The 19,989-nt window shown below is 38.0% G+C and overlaps 1 protein-coding gene across 5 annotated transcripts in view; it reads left to right on the top strand.

Annotated features, from left to right (window-relative positions):
- The first annotated feature begins 363 nt into the window (after nt 1-363).
- The window catches only part of ACBD5 (acyl-CoA binding domain containing 5), a 29,674-nt gene continuing 10,048 nt past the window's right edge, over nt 364-19,989 (top strand). The window contains exons 1-7 of one of the 5 annotated variants that reach the window (XM_026084180.1): nt 364-1,142; nt 2,632-2,704; nt 6,435-6,546; nt 6,672-6,704; nt 17,927-18,064; nt 18,836-19,036; nt 19,795-19,901. In XM_026084180.1, the coding sequence (XP_025939965.1) occupies nt 1,045-1,142; nt 2,632-2,704; nt 6,435-6,546; nt 6,672-6,704; nt 17,927-18,064; nt 18,836-19,036; nt 19,795-19,901 (762 nt within the window). In that variant the 5' untranslated portion in view covers nt 364-1,044. Of the gene's footprint in view, nt 1,143-2,631; nt 2,705-3,460; nt 3,615-6,434; nt 6,547-6,671; nt 6,705-17,926; nt 18,065-18,835; nt 19,037-19,794; nt 19,902-19,989 lie in introns of those variants that run through there. The other 4 variants (XM_026084184.1, XM_026084181.1, XM_026084182.1 and 1 more) reach the window with 4 other exon arrangements.

A 19,989-nucleotide genomic window follows, 5' to 3' on the forward strand; every position in this document is an offset into this window, starting at 1 on the left:
CCCGGGCCTCGCGCTGTCCCCGCCCGCTCCTGAGGAGGTGCCGTGCGGGGGCCCCCCGAGGCCGCCGGCGGAGCTGCTCCGGCAGGTTTCTGGGGAGGGAGCTGGCCGGCGCCTGCCCGGCCTGCGCGCCCGGCCGCGGAAACAGGAGAGGGGTCTGCGCAGGTCCCAGACTCGGCTGGGTGGCTTCAGAGCTCTTATCACGCGTTTCTTCTGTTAAGAGTTCTAAAAAAAATGGTAAAATGAAAAATCAGGGTGTGTCTTTTTGATAAGAGTAATAAACAGGTCATTTATTACATCACTGTTTATTTCTGGTATAAGAAAAAGGTTTGTTTTTGGGGGGGGGGCGGTACTAATTTAAAAATCACTGTAAACTTCTTTTAGTGACTAGAATTCAACTTGAAAATATTTCGTTTAATGGATTGGATCTGAATTCTCTCCTCTGCCAGTTATTCCAGTTTTGCATTTACATTTCTTGTGTCTATAAATATTTCTTCCACAAAGGAGGAAGGGAAAACAAAAACAGGAGAAACAGTGAAACTGTTAGTGAAGGTACTGTCAAACACCCACAGTAAACAAAATCAACAGAGAAGGTTGCTGGGTGTTTTGGCTTTTTTTTCCTGCCCCTTAATTCTGATGTCTTGTGGTAAGTTAATCCTTGTAACAGTAAGATGACTTGCAACATACTGTTTACTAAGAGCTGAATCTGTCCCTTTAAACTGAGTGAAAGGAGGCTTGCTCTTTGTTACTTATTAGTCTACTTCTAATTTTAGTCTCCCCAGTTAAAAAAAATTAAGGTTATAGTCCCTTACACTTGATCTGAAACTTGCTGTTTCTAAGGTAAATATTCTCAGTGGGTCTGATTCAAGATGGATGAAGACATTCTCCATTGACTTAAATTGTACTGCTGATAATCAGGCCGTAAAGAACTGCAGACTATTTTCTAACAGAAATCCTAAGCTTGTAACATACTGATTAATATTCTTGACGCCGGTTAAATTGTATTTTAAACTGTTTTCGCTAGGTTCATTCCAGCCAACGAATGAAATGATGCTGAAGTTCTATAGCTTTTATAAGCAAGCAACCCAAGGACCCTGTAACATTCCAAGACCTGGATTTTGGGATCCGATTGGTAGATATAAATGGTAATTTTTCATGAACTGTGGGTTTTTTGGTGTGTGGGGGTTTTTTGTTGTTGTTGTTTTTGTTTTGTTTTTTTTAAGGCTTTGAGATGTTTAGAAGGGTAGCACTCGGAGGAAGAGTTTAGTGAGTTTATTCTTTTTAAATAAGAATATTCCAGACCTTTGCTTGAATTTTCTTGTGTTCCATCTCTCTAGCTCAGATAACTTATGACTTTTCAGAGTTGGAGGTGTTCTGCAGGTGAGCAGGGTCTTCTTGGGCAAACCCATCATATTATCTCTGCACTGTTTATCCCACATTGTAGAACCAAAGTATAGGTGCTCTGCAAAATGTATGATATGGATGAGTGTCTGTCCAGAATTCTCTCTTCTCTGGTTTTTGTGTACGATGTGACCCTGAAGAAAATAAGTGCTTGTTGAAGTTGTATTAATGGCTTTCAACCTCTCAGGCAGAGGTCTGGTTTATGTATCTTTCTGATTTGTCTGCTCAATGGCAGGACTTCACACTTACTATTTTGCTCATGCTGGGAAAACTTCTGATTCATGTAATTGCTAAGATCTGTTTGAAAAGCCATATCAACATTTTGTTTATTTTTTATAATTATAACTTGCTTTAAAGAGCAAGTATTATTGCTGTCCATGTGGTCAGAGTCTTTTAGGATGTGTGAAGTCAGTCCTGAGACTTTTTTTTCTGATTTCTCAAACTGAGGGAGAAGGGAGTATGTTTGCAGAGGACTGTGGCTGTAAGCTTCCACTCACCTGGTTGCTTGTAGCTGAAATGTGAGCCACCAGCCTTGGGGCTTTGCTTTAAGTGGGACAAACAGTCTGGCAAGGGGAAGGGACAGTGTCAAATCAAGTGCAAGACTGAGTAAACAAGTGTTTTGTTCCAGCCCTTGTTCTGACAGATTCCTTCTGTGATATTAATAGATTTGTTTGTAATTTTGGCCTTCCTGAATTGGAGAGGGGGAGATTTTTAGGCCATCAGTAGTTACTGTCCTAACTGGGTGCTATTTAACTATTGTGCCTGTTGGACTGTTTCATCTTTCCCCAAGTGCTAAACCCAGATGCAAAGGACAACACATCTTTCTGGTAACCTGTTCTAAAACACTGACAACTACTTGTAAGTGTCAGCTGAAATATTTGGGCCTGCTTTTTCTTCAACAGGACGTCTTAAAAAAATCACCCAAATGAAAGGGGAAACGTGTGTCTTTCATAAGATCCTGGCTCTTTAACAATTTGAGTACAAGATCATAGCTGATCAATGAGGAACTGTTCAGTGCTCAGGCCATTAGGTTTGTTGCTTCTTTGTTGATGTTCTACTGTTCGATTGTCCTAACAAACCATATGTTTGAACTTAATTTTGCAAGCTGTTGTTGCATTTTATTTGTATCAGAGAAACTTTGAGCATTATATAACTGACCTACTTAAGGCCCGGCTGAAAATAATTCAAAAAGGCCTTGCAAATTTTGAAGATGTATGTGGCTTTCTTTCCTAGGGATGCTTGGAGTGCCTTGGGAGATATGTCCAAAGAAGAAGCCATGATAGCATATGTTGAAGAAATGAAAAAGGTATGTTTATTAATGAGTGGAAGGTGTCTTCTAGAATAAATGTCCCAGAAATAAATTAATGAATATGAGGAGGTTCTCTCTGACATATCAAAGCTCCAAATGAGTTCTCATTCCCTATGTGAACTTGTTAAATTACAGTATTATGCTGTTTTGTCTGTGAGGAGAAGAAAATTCTGTATTTCCCTCCAAAGCAAATGAATTTGGATGGTTTTCAGAGAAACATGAGAGCTCTGGGGAACTAGTTGACATGAAACTTAAATGGCAGAGCTAAAGAAAGTACAGTATTGAAATCATGGTAAAGGGGGCTATAGGGAAACAGGAACTTAAAGCACAACAAAATAAAAGCTGAATTTGCTGCAGACTCCTCTGTTCTTGAAGTTGACACAGGTAAGAAACCCTTATCTTGGGGGGGAGGGAGAAAAACACTCCAGAAATACTTTATGAACAAAGAATCTCTTGCATGACTAGAGAGATGAGTATAATCAAGTATGTAAACTTAATTGTCCTTGAATCTTCAAGAAGACCTCTTCAGCCTGAGTCTTCTGTACATGTCATGAAAATATTCCTCGTATATTATATTTGGAGTCAGATATTTAGAACAGAGTAACTTGGTTTTTGGTCTCTGTTTTTGTGAATAGATGTGTAACTTGTAAACATTCTTAGTCACTAAGCTAAGCATGAATTAAAGAGTTAACTAAAACAAACATTCAAAGTTAAGATTTCTTGTTTTTCATTAACTAACTCGTTTTGCTGCAGTCCTTTTGCTGCAGCTCTTCTAGGTGGCCTTTCCAGTTTAAAGATTATTTACTGTCAATCCAGATTAAAAAAATATAACTGTAATGTATTATGAGGTTAGCATCAAGGAGAGAAAAGATCAGCTTCACTCTGAATACACTTGCTTTTCTTCTAGGTCAGTATCTTAACATCCTTAAAGGTTTACTAGAACACTTAATTTTTGTTGTACCAATCATTGTTTTTACTAGGTAAGAAGCTGGATTTGATTAGTGTTTCCTCTCCCCTGGTTCCACCTCTTCATAATTTTGGTTGATTTAGTTTATACTGGTGTTACTGTAACTGCTTAAAAATGGGAGGGGGGGGGGAAGACTCCTGAGAACACAGGAGGCCAAATTCTGTTCATCTTCATTGGGTCAAAAATCCCACTAAACTGTAACAATTCCTCTTGAGTGGAGAATGCAAGATTTAGTACTTTATTTTATAACCCCAATTTACAAAACCTATTGATATTTCAGTAGAGTAGCTTATGCTGTTCAATGCATTAGTTGTTTCTATCACAGACACTAAAATTTAGTAGAAAATGTGTGGTGTTCTAAAAGAAACAAGCAAGTCTCCTGTGATTAAGGCTACTTGACCCTAATGAAGCACAAATATTCTGCCTCTATACAGATCTGATATGTAGGGACTGGAGAGGAAATGACACCTGGGCTCACTCAGCTTTGAAACTGGGGATCTGCTTACCCTGCGTGCTGCTGCTTCAGTCCTCACCTTTGAAATACTAGCTTCAGCTTTTCCAACCCAATTGATCCTGTTTGAAATGTCAAAGGAAATGCATTTCAAATGGATCCATTGGGCTGGTATATTGGCACATACTGCACTAATCTTTGTGGTGTTGCTGTGGGTATTCTACTGTTGCTGTGTAAGGACTGTATAGGTACCCATGTTTGGAAAATCCATTTGTACGCTCCTACCACAGAATTGTATTTAGGGCTATATAAGGCTGCCATATTTCCAGTTATTTTTTTCCAGGACATGTCCATGGCACTTGCATGTTGTGTCTGGGCTATACGTGCATCAGATTACAATATGTGCTCCATGTGATTGGGTAACCTTTTTGGCATCTTTTCTCCTCATGTGGCAGTCCTGAAAATTGTGGCTATTGGGGAAAATGTGTCTGGGTGAGAACTGGATATGCTGGTAGGTGATGAGCAAACATGTCTTAGTCCTGGCTAGGATGAATCTGAGTTCAGGACATTTTGTTCAAGGTAAATTTCTCTCCAAAATGGCATTTCTGAAATTCTATATTCCAATACTATTTAATTTATTTACACTTCAATTATATTATTTTGTCTTGTTGTATATTAGAAATGGGTCATAAAATACTGATATGTTAGCATAAGAAACATCAGCACTGTATGATGTTTCTAATTTAAAGCAAACCTCTTCATATGAGAGTTGTCTGGCATCTGAAGAAAACGGTAATTCTGGATGCATAGTAACTTATTTTACACTTATAAATTTTAAAATTGCATATTATGCATAATGGCTATGTGTCTGGGGGTATTTGCTTTTTTCCTGCTCATCTAAGTACTTTCAGTTACAAAACTCTTAGCATACAGTTTCTGTTAAAGTAGGATTTTTTTTTTTTCAGTGCAGGATATAGGTATAAATACAAGTGTGTTAGAATAGAATGCTAGAACAGGATTTTTATTTATTTCAGTGCTATCGAAGGTGTTTTAGGGAGGGGAAAAAAACATTTCTGGCTAATTTCCAGTTCCATATTTTCCTCTAACAAATACAGAACGAATTGTTTCTAGATGTACACAATGGATGAGAGAAGTGGCAATTAAACTGCAGTTTGACACAAACTTTGTTTCCTGGCATCTTTGATTGGGTTGCAAKTGTTGACTTGTTTATCTGTTAAGCAGCCTGGACCTCCTGCCTTGTGCAGTAATGCTATAGCTTTTGCTACTGCTTCTTAGCGACCTGCTTGGTGCTTTCATTTGAGCAGGGTGTTCTGTAGCTCTTACCTCCTTCTGTTACTTTTCCTGGAGCTCTTCTTGGGTAGGAGGTGTAGTATGGTTGTTAGCTGGCTGCTACCTGAATCTTTTCCTACAGTTACTGCCTCTTTTAAAAAAAAGAAAAGGGGGGAGGGGGGAGGTGAAGGAGGAACAAGGCTATTGGTTGGAAGGATTTAAAAACTAGAATGGGACAATAATATAAGAATTTAATATTACTTAAAAAGTGTATCTCTTCTGTCTAATGTATTTTAGATGTAAGAGTGAGTGTTCCTACCAGATAATCAAAGGTATTGGTTTGGTAAATTAAAATTTTTTCTTAATCAAAAGAGCTCCAAAACATTTCAAGAGCAGAATTTGGCTCTAGTTTGCTCTTTTAAGTGTGTCTTTGCACTGTCCCTGTTTTGTTCTACTCTGTTCCTTTGTGTGATCTTTTGTTTGGGTTTTATTCTTTATTTTACATTTTGCCTGCTATGTGAGTTATGCTATAACTCACAGCTGTTGAGTTGGATGGACTCAGGAGGGCTGTTCTTGATCTGGTCCTTATATGCCATCAAAGATTGTAAGGTTTGATGAATAAGAAGGATCTGACAACGAAGTCTTTCAGTTTCATTTTATCCATGGGAAGGCTGTCTATAAAAGAAATTCCATCAGATCAGATCAACCTGTCAAACTTTGCATAGTTTTAGTTTGAAATTGGTGAAATAATGGATACAAAGGTCTATTTAATTGGAGGCAAATACATTAGCTCTCCTGTCTTCTTTCTGCCAAAAAAAGTTGCTACAGCTAGTGAAGGTTCTTATTTGGTAAATATGGCTTGTGTATGTTGTTTTCTTAAAGTTTCAGAATAATGTGTTAAGAGACTTAGTGAAATATTACTAAGTTTTACTGTGACCAGAAATTTGTGAAATCGGTTGAAGTGAATGAATCATTGAAATGCTGTTTCATGAGATGCTTCATATTTTGGACTTGCGCAGATTCTTGAGAGTATGCCAATGACGGACAAAGTTGAAGAATTACTACAAGTAATAGGCCCGTTCTATGAAATAGTAGAAGATAAAAAGAAAAGAGGATCTGACCTAACCTCAGGTTCGGACAAATAACTTCCTTTGTACTACTAATAATCACAACTCCAGATTTTTTGGGCTTGTTTTCTATAAATGATTTTAAATCTAAACATTACATCTTTCTATTCATTCCTTATCATACGGCAGTTCGAATGGAGAAAGTCTCTAAATATTTGGAAGGTAGGAATAATGAATTATATGTAAGTCCATCTTTTCCATTATTTAGGTGCTGTAGTTATTTCCTGCTAACACTTGTGACTTCTGGGCTTGCCACTTTATTAGGCTGGTCTTTTATTTTTTTGGGAGGAAGGGGGTACAAAACAAAGTTACTCCCAGAAAGCTCTAGTTACGTGTTTAGTCCTTATCTACATGTTTTCTGAACTGCTAAAAAAGAGAGGATTTAAAAACAAACAACCCCCCCCCCACCAGTCTCTGCCTCTCCTTTAATAAAAGGAGCAACTGTTTGAAAACTGTCTTGCCACATTCTGATGCAGCTGTGTACTGTCAAGCTGCATGTTGCAGTTGGTAATCCAGCTCTGCCATCTGATCTGAATTAGGGAAAAAAAATTCAAACCTTCCAAAATCAAAACCTATTTTTTTAATCATAGTATCTCTAATACATACAGAATAATAAGCTGGTTTTGTGAAAATTTCAAAGCTGTCCAGGGCTCAAGTTCAAGAAGGGAGTGTCTATTTATATTTTTAAAGTCTCTGAGAAGTGGCAAACCTGGTGGTGTCATAGCTGCATAAAAATCAGTGTGGTGATTTTTATTTAGCAATACCATTGTGAAAATGTTTTGATAATTACAGTTATTACATTACAGGTAATGGGTGTGTAAGGTTGTAATGTAAGGTTTAAACCAGCTTTGAACAGCTATAGAACTTATGCTAGAGATACCAAAGCACAAGGAGCTAAAACCTGTAAGAGCTTTAAAAACTGAACCATTGCGCAAGTCAAATGGTTTAGCATGTGTTTAAGAAGTAGCAGTCAGCTGGTTAAGATGCGTCTTTTATGTGGCTTTTTTCTTTCCCCATCTTAAACGTAGTTTTGATTTCAGTTTTAGCATCCAATTTCAGAGAGATATAGAAATAGTTTCCCATCATCTATGAGGAAAGATGATGGCTGAGGTTTTTCAATGGCCATTTTGAAAGCATCGTGACCTTTTTTTCTCTACTAAAATTGTGTATGCTTCATGTCTGAGACTTAATGAGCTTGCCTGACAGCTGGATTGACAGGCAAGATTGTAAGAGTATCAGTAGATTCAGGTCAGTGACCTGTGTAATAAGGATTTACAGAATTCTACTTGGTCTCTATGGCACAGTGCCAAAAACTGCTTCCAAGAAAGTGACTATCTAGACAAACAGAATCACAGAAAAGACAAGTATCCTAAAATTGTTATTGAAACAGATACAGTTTAAAGAGAGTCTAAACATAAGACAGTGTAAGTAAAAACTGTTACAGAATAGCAAATTTCAGCTTCATCCTCTGTCAGTGTTACAGTAGATCTAGTGACATGTTGTCCTGCATACACTTTACAGCTGCAACATCTAACTGTGCCACAACGAGTTTTGATAGAATTGTCACAGAATCCCATTGTGGTTGTATGTTACAACTTCATTGTTGCATTTAAGATTTTGAAACTCTTTCTTCAGCTGTCTTACCACTTCCCTGAATAAAAGTGAAGCTGAAAATGATCACTAGTATTTATGGTACAGGTCTTCTAATGATCTCAAAATACTTCACAGAAGTATGGAAACATGATTACCCTCGCTTTTCCAGATATGCACTAAGGAATAGAACTAAACTGCTCAAAATAACACAGCTCTGTTTGAGATGGTGTAGGCACTGGTGACAGTACTCTAAAAATTGACATATGATTATTTCTTGGTTGTGTTAGTGCCTCCATTCTTCCTTCTGTGCTGCCCCCTTCCTTCTCCCCCCCTCCCCAAATGTTCCATGTAGCTTCTTTTATGGAATAAAATTGGGCCCCTTCTCTTGAGCCTCCTACTTTCATATTGCACTCTCCCATCTCCTGGTCCATTCTGTTTTGAGTTCACCTTCCATTCTTCTACCATTGGATTTTTATCTGTATGAAGATTGTTATCTGATTATGCAGCTTCCTCAAAAGCGCATCAACAGTATCCTTGAATTAGTTGAAGAGATTGTCCAGATGATTAGTGTACATCAGCTGTGGCTGGTGTGTCATCTCTGATTGGTCTCTCTCAGCAAAGAAAGTGTAGCATTTTAAAATGGAATTTCTATTCCTTCCAGTTTTGTTGAAAATGCTAAATAGGGACCATTGCAATACTTGAGTCAATAGAGCTTGTGGCTCACCTTAATGAGGAGCACTGAAACCTGACGTGCCACCATTGAAGTCATTGGTAGCATCTACTGATGGACAGCTAGGACAAATTTCTGGCTTGATCTGTGGGTAGCAATCTCCAGACTTGGTTTGCTATGCCTTCCCTCTGGGAAAGCAGAATAGTAGTCCAAGTTGGTAATGAAAGGAAAATGGACAATTCTCTCCGATAGGCTGAGCAAATCTAAGGTATTTCAAAAGCGTATAACCTGGATGGTGGTGTGCAAGTTCAGACTGCAGCTGTCTGTGAGAAGCCTAAGTTCTCTGCAAAGTTCAGTCAGTAGTCTCTTTTTGACAGGTATGAAGTACTTTACAGAGAAAATATTGATAAATTATTTTCAGATACCTAAAATACTAGACATCAAAAAAGAAACTGGGCCCTTGGTAGTCTTAGGGCTGCAGAAGAGTGGGTAACAGTGCTGCGGTGTTAGAGAAGGACCTTTTTGTCTACAGGTGCTGGAGGAGTAGAGGGAGGAATGTTGGGTAAGATAACGGCAGGTCTCTGTACCTAGCTGGAATATTGCTGCTTTAGAAGAGCAACCTTTTAACTTTTTGCACTTTTATTAAATGCTAAAGAAATGTGATGGCCAACCCTATGCTAAAGGAACCAAGAAGCTTCAAAGCACAGTTGCTCAGTGAATTAGAAACTTCCAGAAGGGATGTTCAAGCTTTAGAAGACTTCATTTCCTGTTTTATTATACCTGAAGAAGCTGAAGGTGGGCTAGAACTGGCACAACCCAGTGATCTGATACTGGGTGAAAAATATCCAGTTTCAAAGCCAGTTCATCTTCCTAAATGTTTCCATGAGAATGTTTGTGAATGTTGTCTTTATCCCGAATGCGAATAAATCAGGGGGGAGGGGGGCTACCTGACAAGCCAACACTAAAGCACTTCAAAGACTAAACGAGGCATCCAGAAATTGTCCACACACTCTTCAATAGAATTTTCTTGTGTACTCTTTCCCCTTCATGACAACGCATTTAATCTGCATTAAAATGCTACTAAATAAAGATGACCCTGTGCCTTTATGCTGAGTAGTACTCTTTGTAAACCTGTATGAAAGACCAGATGTTACCTCCAACAGTGACACAAGTTCTGCGCTACAGTGGTTGTGGGAAGTTCTGGCATTGTAATACTCAACTTTTGTCATCCTGCCGAGTCTTGCTCTCCCACAACGTTGCTCCCAGCTGTATTGCAACTGCACTGATATAAGTCCTTTTGAAGCCAGATGACTCATGCTTGCAACACAGTGTATGCTGGTTCTGGGCAGCACTGATTGCGATGTAGCTTGTTAGCCCTAGGAGCCCGTACAGGGCGTCGCTTCAGTAGCGGCTTGGGTGCCTGGCTGAAGTCAGCGTGGCTCACAGGCAGAAAAGGCCTCGAATGGAGATGTCCTGTTCCCTTCCCTCTTTTACAGGGCAGATGGACTCTCAGGGTGCAGTTAAAGTCTGTTCATCTATTTTCTCAGTGTCTTCCCATATTGGACATGGGAGCTACATTTTAAAGACTATATTCACTGAGGTTTGTACTCTTTAGAACATGCAAACACTTCTATTTCAAAGGCAGTAGTTAGTGCAGGATGTGGGCAAGCTTGGAGGGGAGGATTGCACTTGGAAAAAAAAAAAGTGACTGTTCTTAATTATTTTTTTCCAGTTAACAACACTTACTCTTGCTCTTAAACACAACTTACTTTCAGACTGCACTAGTGAAGATTGCATGTGATTACTTTCTATTTTCAAATAGGTGCATTTTCTCAAAGAGCTTCTCGTGTTATTTTCCACAGCTTTTCTTTGTAATGGAGCATTTGGTGGTATGCTGTTTCTGTTTGTACAGGGGCTTTTTTTTTTTGTGAAATACCCTCTGCATTTGCTTTATAGGCTCAGCTTATTTCATTTGTTTGCCTGTAGAGATGCTTGCTAAACTGTTCTCCTTCCTTCTCCTTCCCCTTTTCCTCACCAGGATTTTTAAGGAACTCTGTGGCTGTGAATCTCTAAGACTCTGTAAGAAGGGAAAAAATATTGCAATCCTTGTTACCCTGGAGTTGCTGTGCTTTAGTAGGATATGTTATATGGGTGGCTGCACCGTAGCAAAGAGGTGCATTGAGGCAGGGTAAGGGTGGGGGAGGAGAAGCTGCTGGGTGGATGGGCAAAGTTTTTTTTTTTTTTTTTAATTGTCCTCTAATTTTTTTTCTCCTTTTATAATTTTCTGTCAAAACCTAACAGCTATAATCAAGGTTACTGATGATATTCAGGGAGTCTAGTGTGACTTTTATTTTACAAATATTGTAGTTACTGCCTCAGTAGATTAACAGTTCAGTTCTAGAAGCATCTGAAATGTTCTAGGTAGCATTCTCCATGGGAATGCTACCTATTATTAGGGGATTAAGGGCTGGGCCAGCAAGAGCCAAAATCAGTGGCGAGTCTCGCCGAGATGTGGATCAGTGCCTCAACAAGCTGTGGCTTGTACTGCTGCAATATGTACCTACTTCAGGCTTTCCAGGCCAAATCGGGGCCTACTTTGTCTGGGATTCCCCTTTGCACTAATGCGTTTGTGCCGCTGCTGCCTACCAATGGTAGAAATTAGGACAGAGCATCTGTCTGGATATAACCTGAGGAAATCAACAGCTCCCTCTCTTTCTACAGCAATAGTAGAGAACACATCACTTCAGGGTGAGCAGCAGAGTATCCAAATATTAAAATATAAGAGTAAAGATTAGCTCCTTCAGACAGGAAGGAACTGAGAGACGTTTCTTTTGTTGAAAAGAAAAGCTTGTCTTCTGTTTCGTGCTGTGTTGAGTCAACAGTACCAGCTTGTGTTCATAACTGGTCATTGGACCTGGATTCTTTAGCCAGACAACAGTTCAGCCTGCGAAGGGCAAAATGGATTGTCAAAAGCTCTTCAGGTTCTGGTGATAAAAGAATCTAGTGGACGTACCTACTTGCTGTAAAATGTAGGTCTTTCATATTTTAGAGGTCTGACTTGTAGTTAAGATCTCATGATGAGAGAAGTGAAATCCAGCTTTCTCGCAGCTGTGTTTTCTAAAGATGAAAAAGTGAGCAGAGGTATGGAAGGCTGGGGAGGAACAGGTGTAGGTAGTTGTATCTCGATTGCTCTCAGAAAAGTGGCCAGCCAGCATGGGTTTGTGTTTTATGCATAATGTTGTTGTAGCAAAAATCATGACTCTAATCTTAGCTTCAAAGATATATGAAAAAGCAATTGCCTATGTTATATGTGAGACCATGTTTAATACGGGCACTGTAAAAGCTCCTTCAACTGGTAGGCCTGGAGTAGTTGGGGGAAAAATACATAATCTGCATGTTATTTCCTCTGGTGTTTCTGTTTTTTTTTTTGTTTGTTTGTTTGTTTTTTTTCTTTTTTGTTTTTTTCCAGCAGGGGTATCATTTTTGATTCAGGCTACGTTATCATTACAGACTAGAGTTTCTGGATTATAAGTGACCCAGCAGTATGGTTTTCTTTTGCTTTAAAGCATAATTCTGTTTTCTTTATGTAGTTTTGATTTCACTAGGTTTGTGTTTTGTTGTATTTTCTGCTGCAAAACATAGGTAGAGTATAATACCCCTCTGCACCTCCCCTGTAGAATAAAAGCTCCAAGGGTTGATTGTGTCTCTTCCACCCTTAGCAAGCCCTGCGCATTCTCCCAGAGGGAAGTACCAGACATGGAGACATCCAGAAACAGATGTGATACCAACCTGTGCGTTGCATAGATGGCTAAGGTGTTGGCAGTAAGCTGACAAAGCCTGGCTCCATTGCTTTCACTGCGCGTACACTGTGTAACTGAGTTATGCGTGTTTGGTGACCCTGTATTCTGGATGTCCAATGGTTTACGTGGAACTACCTGCCAGTGCTGGGAGTGCGACTGGGCAGCTACTGCTCTGACTGGACTGCCCTCACTCAGGAAATCCCAGACAGGTTGTCTCTACTGGCAGAATCTCAGGAATGATTGGGAGGAGGGAGACGCAGATCTAAGCCAACCCAAGAATTTGATAACCTTCCTTACATGGAAGGTATTGTGAAAATTTGAGGGAGCAGATAACAGTGATATGTATGAAGGTGAGAAACTGTCTGTGGGTGTTGAACAGAGGAAAACCATAAAAGTCCAGGATGACTAGTCTATAATCCTAAATATGATTCTTGCAAGTTTATATAAGTATTTAAGGAGCAGCCATTCTTAGTGTTCATTCTTATCCCCAAATTATTGTGTTAACATAGAGAGGAATATGGACAAAGCAAGGTTTGGGAGTGTATTTAAACAAAACAAAACAAAAAAGAATCAAGGAGATAGGTTTCTTTTTCTGTGGTATAGTGAAGTTTAGGAAGATTAAACAACAGAAGAGGTAAAACAGTAAATAGAGGAAAATCTGACTGCCAAGATCTGCGTGCTTAGGGGATGCATTTTTCAGCGAACTCATACTTAATGCGTTTGAAATTAAAAGTGATAAAGCAATGGTAACTGTAAAGAATTTTGTATTTCTGTGTCTCTACTTGTTTTATTTGTGATGGCAGCTCATTTTTGTTCTGCAGAACAGGTGTTATAGGGCAGGCTGGGCCCCTATAATTTTTCTTTGTAGTGTGCTATATTAAAAAGAATGGAAGGAAATGAGGGTATAGAAACTCTTGCTCTTCTAGCTGAAGAGCTTATTGATCCCAGATGATTTCATGGGCTCCCCTGTTTTCTCTTTCCTCCCAGAACAAACATGAAACTTTTGGAAGACTTCACTTTTTGAAGTCTGCCCTCTGAACTACCCACATGCTCCTTGGTGGTATTTAGTCAAAACAAGCTGGGCAAGCAGAGGTCTATTATTTATTGAAAAATCTGTTATTTAAGCAAACCCAAACCGGAAGGTGTAGTAGTCAAGCATAAGGATGCAGGCTGAGTGTAGCCTATTTGAGGCAGCACAGCTGTAGCTGAGTAAGGATATATATGTGCTCTAATTTACTGAACCACATGTAGAGATATTGCTCATAGCCTTAGTTCTGATGGCAAATCTGTAGTAGTTCCTGTTCTGTAGGCTGTTCAAAGAGCCTTGTGGCTGGAAAGCCCATGTAAAGGACAGATATCAAAAGGGTTTCTAAAGCTGAACTACATCTTGAAATGTGCTCCTCCTCTGTGAGAAGTGATCACTCATTCCTGTAACACACTATTGGGATACATCAGTTTGGAAAAGGAGGTGGAGATTTGCATAACTAAGAATTTGAAATGGCAGAACATAGTTACATGAACTTGGAATTGAAGCAGGGAACCTAACTGGATCAGTAACAAGCATGAGGCTCTGATGGCAAGAAGAAAAATTCTAGTTATCTGATTATTAAAAAAACTTTGTACAGTGTATAGGTCTCTCGGAGACTTGACACAAATGTTGACAGAGCTTGAGACTGCTTAAACATAGGAGCATAAAGAGATCTCTATAAAATGATATGACTTTAGGTTACAAAAAACCTTTTGTGGGCTAAGATTTTGCTGCTATCCAGCAGATAGTAAAGTTACAGTCTTTTACAAGAGCGCATAATAACAGTTTTCATTAAAGGATGAGGGCCTACACAGCCAGTTAAATTTTTTATAGTATGATTCACCTGCTATTGTAGACTGTTTCCTGATCACTGGTATTTGCATAGAATGAAAGAGGTCATATGGCTCGTGTGAGCATACTGTGCTGTGCTGAATCAGCTATCAGTAGGGCTCCAGCAATGCTTGTTAAATTTGTGTAAGATTTATGTACCTGTTAAGAAGATCAAAAATAAAAGGTGTTTGGGAGATGTGAAAATGAGAGGATGGACTATGAACAGAAGCAGCCTACTAGGATTTCTTTATAAAATGACCCTTGTGCTTAGCTGGGGCAGATCCACAGAGGAAGTTAAGCTCATAACTCTCAGTTGGGTAACAAAACTCACACTGAAATTTATGGGGAGTTAGAAATCCATCTATCTATCTTTCTGTCTGTCTATCTATATATATATATCTGTCTATCTTGGTGAAACTTGGCCCTGTTATACTAGTCATGGAGAATAATTATAGTGCTGCCTTACAGAAGTATATTTAGTATTGCTCTCAGAAAATCTCTTAATATAGCTGATACAAGATAGTACACATCTAGTGAATCTTTTAGAGAGGCTGTACATCTCCCCTCTTAACCTGCATATTCTGTCTCCTGTTTTTTATTGAAATCCTTCTTCCTTCTCTTTGTATGTTGTCACTGTTACACAGCTCTTACTGTACAATATTTTTTAAAAAATCCAGGCTTTTACAGTAGAAAGTAGCTCCTTGTGCTGCTACAGAGCAGTACAACTGATTTGTGACTGTTCTCCAAATAAGAGTTTGGTGTTACAGGCAGTGAGATATTAAATAATAAACCAAGAGGTATTCTGTACCATTTAACCAGAAGTATTTGAGCAACAGAAACAGCTACTAAAATTTGTCTGCATTCAAAGTGGGTAAGCAGAATGAATAAATAGGAGGGGGGGAAATAAGCATAAAGCAAATAAAGTTTTAAAAGTTTTCTTGACTCTTACCGCCCATCTAAAAAGATGCATTCCTCAGGGAGCAGCCATTAACCTCTATGGTATAAGGACTAGAGAAGTTGCCTCTAGTAGCTCTGTTCAGTGATATGCAAGTCTTCACCCTGTCACCACAGTATTAGTCACTGTTGCTGGTTTCGTAGCAGTTACTCAGAGTAAGGTGAAGATGCCAGCAAACTGCTATTATAATGTGGTAAAAATAATTGGGGTTGGACCTGATGGAGATGGTGTAAGAGTTCTGAGGAAAAGTGCAAAGTCAAGTGTGCTATTTCAGCACAGCCGGGACTCTGCAGTATGTTGTGCTCTTCGGAGTCAGCATCGAAGTGATGCCTCTTTATGGTGGGCTTCAGGAGTGCTGGTACTAAGAATGACCATGGAAGAAATATGAACCTAGGTCCTGATGGATTTCACTTGTTCAGGTGTTCCGTAGCACTCTACCATAAATCTGTTAATCTTAGTACTTTTCCTCAGCTCAAACTCTTGTTTAAATATGTGTGATATATCACTCAGAAGTTTCCCCAGGCAAATAGTCTCCTTGCTGAAATTAAGAGAGAACATGTTTGAATGGTCAAAGACCTCCACTTCAGAAAGTGAAAAAGTCCTAATAAATAAGCTTATGGTGTAAGGCTTTTTATAGTATCTTGGGTAGAGTGAGGAGGTCTCGTAGTCTTGTCTTTCCTGTTTACTCCCACATGATTGAGTATGTCCATTAGGTTGTTCCCCCCATTTTTGTATTTCGAAGGGAAAAGTGATGCTTGCCTTTCCATTCCAAGAGAGCTGAGACTGTGCCTAATGTTTATGCTGTGAAAACTTAACTGTTATGTTATCCTTCTCACACTGCTTCTTCTTGGAAAAACAGCTCTAGAATTGAGTTTCATAATAAATGAAGCATGCTGATGAGAAATATACTGGGAATATGTTAGCATTTTTCTTTTGTGAAAAAAAATTTCCTTGCAAGTCAGAAGTGTTCTTCAGTGAGGAGAAAATGACTATGTATAATTACTTACATTCTTGCAGTCTTCAAAATAGACCATAGGTTTTACTGGATCTCTCTTCTCAACAAAGAAACATTTTTTTTTTAATTTTGAGATTAAAAGTTAAATTAAATCAGTCTTAAACAGTGATGCAGGGTGCCCACAGAGACCCTATCTCACAGTAAAACTAAGGTGATACAGATATTTAACATATTAATTAGGTCTATGGAGAAAGTAGAGTTATTTTGTGTAGATGGGGATTATTGTTTGTTTTAAAGCAGTATGGATAAGCCTTGAGACTAGGAGAATGTGGGAAGGCAGCTTGCCCCTCTTCATTGCAAGATTTAAAGTAGAAAACCCTTAACACTAAATTACCACATAGCAAAGAAAGTAGCAGAGCTGGTTTAGCAACTCCGGTATAATTGGATATTATTTTGCTGTTTAATGTGAAACCTAAATGTAAGAAATAATCTTTGGAGGCTCTGACAAGATAATGTAAAAATTATGCAAATGGAAAGCTGTGATGACAATTAAAATGGACAGAGTTCAGCCTTGTAGTCAACAAGTAAAATGTGCAAGTATCCCATTGTAACTGGGTCCTGTTTGTACATTAGTCACTCTGTGCTAATGTACAAGGTTTAAATAATCATCACTATGTATATAAACTTTTTTTTATGCAGTGATAGAATTGTCCCTTAAATTTTCAGTAGTTTTTAAAGAAACTTTACCTTACAATTCTTTGTACAGTGAATAATTGTTGTAATATGTGATCCTTGAAGTGATCACAGAAATAAAAAAACAGGGATTTAGCAGTTGCTTTGTATCCTCTTAAGTGTTTATTTCAAGGAGACTTGTTTTTTTAAATATTTATGTAATTAGACATGCAAACAAAGGCTCAGTGTATATATTTCATCTTATTTTCACTGAAATCTGTGCATATGCATTTATTTTCATATGTACTTTTCCAGATAAAGATCTGTATAAACTTAAATCTTATTACCACATTTTGTGTCTGCTTCAATTGCTGCAGAAGGATGCATGGGATATTATGTTTCCCCTCCTCAGACTCCTATTACTCACATAATTGAATAGAATGTTTCAAAATTCACCTTTGAGTTGAGAGCAGTTTTGAAGCATTTCAGCCCAAAAGGGAACATTCTGTATAAGTGTTGAATCCTAGGTTTAAAAGAAAATGGCCACATCAATCCTAGGTAAAATATTAATGCAACTTTGCCATAAATATAGATAATAGTCTTAATCTGGGACTTTGGAGTGAATCTCTTTCAGCTGGCTTCCTCAGAAACACTGAGGATCTATTTGCCAGTAGTTAGGCATTTTGTGGTGAGCCATGGAAGAGAAGTATTAAAAATAATTAAGGAAGAACTTACAGAATTAAGGCTGTCATTATTTGGTATATTTTCTAATATGGAAATACATTTGTAGAACTACTGACTAGTACTTTGGGGGTGGGGGGTTGTACCTTTTTTGGTTTAATATATAAATATCTTTTTGTCCCCTTTGAATATTTGCTTAGACCTTAGTAATGTCATGACTTCCACTCCAAATATAAAGGCTGTGAATGGGAAAGCTGAAAGTAGTGATAGTGGAGCTGAATCAGAAGAAGAAGGGCTTCATGAAGAAGAAGAAAAAGAACTACAGCTAAATGGAAAGGGTATGTTTTCTAGGCTTGGACCAATGTTTCTTTCAAACTCATTCTTACTCATCTAAGTGGCAGAAAATCCCAAAGAATCATGAATGCTGTACTACTTTAGGAGAATTTTATGTAAATACACATATGTTTGAAAAATGGCAATGTCTCAGCCTAGGTTAAAAGCCTAGGACAAGTTTGTGAGCTATCCCATACAGAAAAATTTTGATTCATGTAGGAAGTCCTGTTAATATGTTAGCTCAAAGTCTACAGCATACCCTGCATTGTTTTGGTTTTTGTTGCCAGTGTTGTTTGTAGGAGTTGTGAGTGGATGCATGGGATGAAACAGGAGAATTAAAAATCACATTTCTTTTCTTCAGAGAAAATAAAAGAGAACTTTTGGTGAGATTTGCTTAGGGGATTCATAAAGCGTTTTGAGAAAATACCAGTCTCAAATGGAAATGAAATGAAAGTATGCTTTTAGAATTCTGTGCAGTTTTTTTCCCCTCCAAGGACATTATGGTAATTCTTTAATTTATCAGTGAGACGTGCAGTGGATTTGCTTACTTATGTTTTAAATATCATTCCCTCATTTTGCAAAATAAAAAAATATACTTACACTTTTTACAGGAACAGAACTATCCCTATGAATGTGTATCTAGCTGAATTCTTATATTTTGTTCTGCAGATACATTAAACATAGAGCCCATCAGAAAGTTAGATACATGAAGAAATATGTTTTGAGCTATTAGGCATCTACCTTTCTATTTGCAGCATTTTCTTACTCTTTTACAGAATATAAGAATGTGAAGCCAGACTCAGCAGCTTCTAAGAATTTGGAAAGTATTGTCACTGATGGCTGTTACAAGGACAGCTTTATCCCAGATGTGCAGAATGGCATCCAGACCAAATCTGCCCTGAATGGCTTGAATGTGGAGGAAGAAATAAAGAAAACAGAGCAAAGCCTAGAACTAGCTAATAATACTGCTCACCAAGGTATTGTCCTTGCAAGACTATGTTGTAATTTTCGTATGTTTTGCTTGGAAAATATTGCTTCTGTTGAAAGCTTAATCCTGGGATTCGGAGACAAGCAGCCATGTCTTCTATTTATAGAATCCTGAAGAATACTCATATATATTTATTTATTTATTTATTTATTTATTTATATATATATAAACTTTATTTTATATTGCTATTACATTTGATTAATATTATTTTTTTTACAGAAAAAGAGATGAATTCAAAGAGAGGGAGGCCAAATACACAGAAATGCAATTGCTTTTTTCTAAAATCATTATGTTATATGTGCAAATACTATTTGCATTTGAAAACTAGTCTGTAATGAAATGAAAATCACTAATATCTGTATTTGTCATTTCCAAAGACTGAACATATTATAAATGCCTAGTTGGTGAAAGTGATGTCTAAATACATCATTTTAGAACCAACTGATAACTTAAGGCAAAACTACTCTATACTGAGATTAGGTAGGAGAGCAGAATGAGCAAAGTAGAATTAAATTTTTCATCTTATAAAACAAATATCAACATGAGGTTTAGTTTTGCCATTAGTAAAAGTTTTATATAATTTTTGTATTAATATAACCTCTTTATTCTTAATCTAACTTTAGAATGATAATAGTAGATGAAAGGGGCAGGAGCTGAAGCTCATCTAGATGTTTTAACTCATTGCTTTACTCTTTGCCAGGATTGGCTTATTTAGAAAGCATGTGTGCATCCCTCCCTTACGTACAGGTGCAAATGAAGAGAATACTGAAGAGATCTCAGGAACTCCGCACTTAACTAGTGATTCAGACAGTGAAATTTATTGTGACTCTATGGAGCAACTTGGACTRGAAGAGGTAAGAGCTTAGTGTTTCTAGTAACATTCTGAAATTGGTAAGTTGATTTTTAAATACGTTCCCATCTGTTAGATGAACTGGGACATGC

Source organism: Apteryx rowi, unplaced genomic scaffold (assembly GCF_003343035.1).
Source record: "Apteryx rowi isolate R43461 unplaced genomic scaffold, aptRow1 scaffold_628, whole genome shotgun sequence".
Lineage (NCBI taxonomy): Eukaryota > Metazoa > Chordata > Aves > Apterygiformes > Apterygidae > Apteryx > Apteryx rowi.